Source organism: Opisthorchis viverrini (assembly GCF_000715545.1).
Source record: "Opisthorchis viverrini unplaced genomic scaffold opera_v5_3, whole genome shotgun sequence".
NCBI classification, from domain to species: domain Eukaryota; kingdom Metazoa; phylum Platyhelminthes; class Trematoda; order Opisthorchiida; family Opisthorchiidae; genus Opisthorchis; species Opisthorchis viverrini.
The window spans coordinates 589,961-596,088 of NW_008751659.1; the positions used below are offsets into that span (position 1 = coordinate 589,961).

Sequence of the window (6,128 nt, forward strand, 5' to 3'; positions counted from 1 at the left end):
GCGGGTGATTTTTTTGATAACTGACCCTGAACACTTCGCAGAAATAAGCCAGTCTTTTTCGGACAAGGCCTGGAGTCTGCATACATTTTTCAAATCGAGTCGCCCTCAGGGCTCATTCCGTCGCTACGCTCCGTCGGGCGCCAAGCCCAAAGTTGCTGCAAATGGTACGCTAGAGAACATAGTCCCCTCTATTTGGTGTAGGATACGAACTTTGGCTGCGATTTTCCAGCTGTTTCGAGAGGTTGAGAACGATGATTTTGAGAAGAGTAGGTTTTGTTTTTTCAAGCACAGGGTTCCGTGGCACGGTTTATTAGCGTCCCTTTGACCTGGACGCGCAAAGGCTGCAAACGGATTAACCTCGTGTCACTTTCCGTTTACGGACATGAAGCTTACTATACTTACAGCAACATCAGTTACGATAATTGGTCAGCTGGGCTGAAGGTTGCTGCTGTTAATTTTTTGTCTGATGCGTAGTATGCTCCAAATTATTTGATATCTTCATAAGCCTTCTGCTGTCAGAAGTCCTTGCGTCTCTTTTTCTGCAGCCATGTTTTTGGAATCGTGGCTTTTCTGTGTTCCCCTCCTGCAAACGTGTTCCGAATTAGACGTCGCTCATCTTTGAGCACCTTCAAGTAACTCATGTTTATGCGGTTGTGCAGCTTGAAACGTTGTTGTTTGTTTTTAAGCGGCACAATTGTAAACCCAGCGGGTGGTTCTTCCCTCACCGGAAACATGCACATATGGTTGTACATTTCCACGTCTGATGAAACTGCGGCCATCATCTTCCACAGCAGGCCATCAAGGTTCAATACCGATGCTTCACTGATGACACTGCAGTGACATCCCGGGCTCAAGTTTAGCTTAGTTGCACCTATTTGCATCTCCCTTTAACACTCCAATGGCGAAAATCAGCTTGTAAATGCCTTCAAAGCGTTACCTATCGTTCTTGGGCTTAAACGTTTCAAGCGGGCTCACATTTTCAGCGAGGAGATTCACCGCCGGTGCAATCTCTCCTCCCATGTTTTTCCTTTGCAGAAAGCTCGAAGCGCTGGTTTCAGGTGAAGATCATTGTTAGTATTTAATTATTATTATATTATTATATCATGTATTACGTATATTATATCATTATTATTTAAATACTTGTTAAACCGTGTATCCATTCAGCGTGCTGCTGCGAGTCCGCAGCTTGTAGTCAATGCCCGCGTTGTCACAAACAAACTTTCCTGATCCCTTCATGCTTTATCTGAAATAAATCATTTTCATCTATAAAGGTTTCTGATCCCACATCCGCCCATTTGCCAAATCATCCATTCGTGGCTTTCCTTCTCCTTCTACCTTTCAACAACCGGTCCCTTTGAATGGCTTCTTGGCATTGATAATTTTTGTCAAAACCTCACCCCACAACTTTCCAGATAGGTTCTTCTTTATGTACCGATTACAACCTACCGAACTACCATGAAAAGCGGCACACATTTTTAGAATGAGTCAACCATACTGCGATCATTACCAACCAACGTGGTGCTCCTAAACCCCTTCATCACAACGTTTTCATTTACATAGTCAAGCAGCGTACGAAACTTAAACGCAGATTTCCGTATCACGTTCAGGTCTTACTGCCTCATACCTAATGCTTTGTTTAGAAGGTACAAAACGAACAGAGATAAGGTTTTTTTGCTTAAGCATTTCTGTAATCCCGCTGGAACGCTAGAAAACGTATTTGGTCTTTTGAAAAGCCATGAAAGCCCGTTGTCTTTGCCGTTAGTGCAGAGAAGAATGCTGGCAAGGATTGCAGCGACGTTTACCATATGACACACTTGGATTCACGTTCCTTCCAATATCTACTTTCTGGAGGGTCAAGACCATAACCCAAACAATAGGACGCAGAATCAATTCCACCGACGCTATTTTCTCCTCTTGTTATCAACAAATTACTCACCATAGGCCCTGCAAAATGTATAATCGGAAAGTAACTGGAAAAGATTCTTCAGTGAACAGCTGCGATTTTAAGCTACGAATGATATCTTGGCCATTGTAAGAAGCAGTATTCCTTGGTCACGCCTGCCTGCCTTTTCCCTTACCAATAACTTCTGACCTCTTCCATAAATTTCACAGATTTTCCATTTATTCCCTAACTTGTTGACGGGGGTTCAGCTCGGAAACAGGTTTCACCTAACCTTGCTTGCAGAAAGATGCAAGAAACTTCCAAAATTTCAAAGCTGTCATGGGTCAAGTCGTAACAAGAATTGATCAGATTATGTTGGGAAGCCAGGTACTGAAAGGATTTCAATGTTACTCAATGTTGGACTGTACGTTTTACTCCATTGCTGAAACTGGGTCAAAAAGTCCTTCGTCATTCATCGGATTACTTGGGAGGATTTGCGTGTACTTTTAGGTAAATTACGGAGCCTGCTCCAGAGAGCCTGTTGGATAAGCCGGCCAGTTAACCCAGGAACCTCGCAACCCCTATTGAGTGCATCTCAGAAGTTGCCAAGAAATTTGTCGTTGACCTCAAATCTGCTGTCGAAAAAATTCCAGTAGACATGTGATCGCTTTCTCCTTGATCATCGTTGCTTCCGATGGGGTCTGACATTTATTGATGCCCTGAATAAATGAGATTTGTCCGACAGGATTTTCACCGCGGAGGGGACAGGGTAAGAGAAATTCCGAGACTAGAGCGCGCACTTTTTCTTGCTCGTGGTATTTGGTCAGTGGAATAAGTTCCTTTGACAGCTGCCCACGGTGCACCTAGACCCTAGTTGAAATCAATTTTGGATGCTTTTTATGTGAGTCCTCGCGATGACAAACTTACCACCCAACGCTGAGAAATTAATGGGTGGCGCCACATCAGTTTTTGCCTGTGCCCTCCCACTGGACGATAATAATAAACCCTACTAGAACTGCTTTAGCAGTAACTTCGATCCCCTAAGTCAGTGTGTGGATTCGCGAATACTTCCATGAATCCTCGCGCTAGTAAGCATATTATGCAGCACCGGAAAATAAAAGAACGGCCCTACATCGTTTTTCGTTTTTTCTTCCACATGGACCGAAGCTGCTGAACGACAAAAATAAGTCCCAAACCGTATGCTAGGTTGAGTTTCTCGATCCTGTTTATCAATCCATGAAAGTGGCCAATCACGCACCAGCCTTCAGATTGGTTGCCGTTTTTTTCCCGTGACCTTCGCTGACGTACCCTGTCTCGTCAGTCTACTTTACTTCGGGTTAAATAATTCGGTACTGTTTTAAGTAATCGGCTTTGGTACGAAAGCTGGTGAAAGTATCGCCTCACTTGTTATACATGGATTACTCTGGTAATGTGCGCGTTGATGCCAACGAACCCAACGGTTATTCGCAGTTTTACCCGGGAAACGGTGAGTGGTTTTGTTCGCTCTGACCATATCTACAGCTGCGACCAGCCAGGCAAGCTTCTACGTTCCTTCGGCGGAATATGTGAATCAAGCATCTCATGGAGGACGTCGTTATGTAGAACAGTCTGGTTATCCAAATTACAACTTCATACCCGACCCAGCTGTAACTGGCCTGGCAATGCAGTATGGTTCTGCCGTTGTGGGACAAGGAGCAGATTTCGTCCAGAGAAACGTAACTATTGTCATTGGTCTAAGGGTGGTTGTTTAGGTTAACAGTTACTTGGCTTCCTCGCGAATAAAGTACTACTTCGCGGTCAACAATTCCTATGTCGCGAAAAAGCTCGGACTGTTGTTGTTTCCTTTTGCTCACACGGTAGGTGGTGTATTTATTTTCAGTTTTTTGTTCACTGAAACTTGCAAATCTCAATGACATTAAGTAATCTCACTGATCATTTCCGTTATAAAGGAAATGACTTCCACACATGTATGCATGTGTAGACGTCTACATATGTGCAGACGTTCGTCCGTGCGGCGTTTCTAGAACCGACAGAACTGGTAGTTGTCAATGTCTTTTAGGATTGAATTGGGTAACGCTGGCCATTCATTACTACCCACAGGAAGTCAAGTTGCAGAGGTTAGAATACGCGTCCATTTTGTCATTCGTGTCGTGGTACGTGACAACGCGACAGTCGATATGTCCGAAAACCGTAATTCGTGGATGCGTACGCCGGTGTTTCCCGTGGGGTACAGATTCAGCTTAGAGGAAACAGTAGTCACCATGAGGCTAAGGTAATTCAAACAATATGAATGGGGTTCGAATGAGTGAATCTCTAAGGTGATAAGGGGTAACTAAAAGTTCAGTTAGATGCCACTTTTTAAGTGACATAGCGCAACCCTTAAATGTATGCACCTGAGTACGCGCAGACTACGCAAAATGATTGTAGAGGCAACTAGCGAATGAGAACTAGTGAATTGTCTCAAACTGCAACACCGAAAACGCAACCCACACGGTGACAGTCCAAAGCGTTTATAGAGTAATGCATTATCAATCCACAGGCAAACAAACACGAGTGAAATTGAAGATAGATAAAACAAAGCACTAGGGTGCTTTGGTTGTCTTTATCCGTACTGGAGATGAACGCGTCTCAAACTTAACGTGATGGTCATATGAATGGTTAGGTTGTTGACGGTGTCCATTACAAATATCTGCAAGGAACCTTAAAATCGGGGAGATTGTCGTTACCCAGCAGCCAGGAAAACTGGCTGAGTATGAGCCACAGACAAGTCCGAATTTCTTACGTCATCCCATTGCTTCACTAGTCTTCATCGGCATGCCTCCCCAAACAACCAAATTTATCAAACTTCGTGACCACCGACTGGTACTCACCGATATACTGGGTCCTATGTTCTGGAGCTTATGTCACTTGTCAGTGCCTTGTTATTGAGCGTCGGTATCTTTTTGACGGCCTAATGTTGACAGTAACTATTTTTAGCCCAAGCCCCCTGTTCCGTTTTTTGGGCCCATGTAAACCAGCTCAGGGACGAGGTAGCTCTCGGTGGCATTTATCCTTGCGTCTCTTTTCAGTAAATTTTACTACATGGTAGGTTCTCTCGGATCCACGTTCCCCGAATATTGTCCACCGTACTCCCTACTTATCACCCTCGCTTCTACGATGTCACCCTACCAGACCCTAGCACTAAGTTTCAAGCACAGTACCTCTGAATTGATAAGTTATGCGTACAACACCAAGTTGAAGTCGTCTAACATCGGCTCTTTCTGTCTTGGACGCCTCCCCAACTTCACCTCAAAACAACTGCTCTGGTTGTCGTCAGCGTAGACAGCGGTCACACAACCATGGAGAAAGCATGCCCTAGGTGAAAAGCAAGGAGAGGAGTGATGGCCTGTTTCTAAAACTCCCGTGTATCTTGAGGAACCCACAAGAACGGGTGCCTACATCTTTCAAACCCACTGAAGCAAGACCCTGTCGGTTGTTCTCACCAAACTTCCTGTGCGTAGTTCACCCGATACAAACCAAGCTATCTAGACTTAGGCAACCTGGCAGTATCCCAGCCCTCGTGCTTCCTTCAGGTAGCATGGCAGCTAGGTACCGGAAGGGTGTTTGTTGTATTGTGCGGTGGCCGAGCTATTGGTTGCGCCTGCACTGAGCCTTCCAGACTATGCGATAGAGAGAAGACAGAGAACTGGGGACACGGCTGTATTGCCAGGGCAAAACATACAGGGCGTCTGCGTAAATATATAGGATGACTAATTAGCCAAATATGGCCGTTCACTTGTTCCTTCCGTACAGCCAATGGTGGTGTTCCGGTCGTGAACAATTTCAGGCCCAATACGCTGGTCGTGTGTTGCTAAGCCGTGTTCGGTGAGAGCCACCAACTCACCCGGACGCGTCGTACCGATGGTGACCTTGAGGATGCGTCACTCTCTGCACATGTACTTTCTCTTCTGTGTGAGCTCGGTCACGAAGAGACTGGACCTTACCGTGGTGTGACGGTTTGCGCACCTCAGCGATCCATTGAGCTATACTGGAGAGTGTCCTGCGACACTCACAGAGTCTCTCATACCAGGTTGGTCAATGGTTAGAGGTCTGACGAACACAGTCTCCTGGCCCTCCCGGTTGGGGGTTGGAACATGCGGCGGCTTGTTCCGCTGCCTTGCGGTTAGGCTTTTGAGCCAAAGGCTTTGGCTGAGGACCCTAATCGTCCAGCTGTCTACGTGTGGGCACCCTGACAGTATCCCAGCCC

The 6,128-nt window shown here is 45.7% G+C and overlaps 1 protein-coding gene across 1 annotated transcript in view; it reads left to right on the forward strand.

Moving 5' to 3' along the window:
* Positions 1 to 3,295: 3,295 nt before the first annotated feature.
* Positions 3,296 to 6,128, forward strand: part of T265_00294 (hypothetical protein) — a gene marked incomplete at both ends in the record, with an annotated part of 35,713 nt that continues 32,880 nt past the window's right edge. Inside the window, 3 exon segments of the mRNA XM_009164039.1 lie at positions 3,296 to 3,368; positions 3,404 to 3,621; positions 3,634 to 3,738. Of these exon segments, the coding sequence (XP_009162303.1) occupies positions 3,296 to 3,368; positions 3,404 to 3,621; positions 3,634 to 3,738 (396 nt within the window).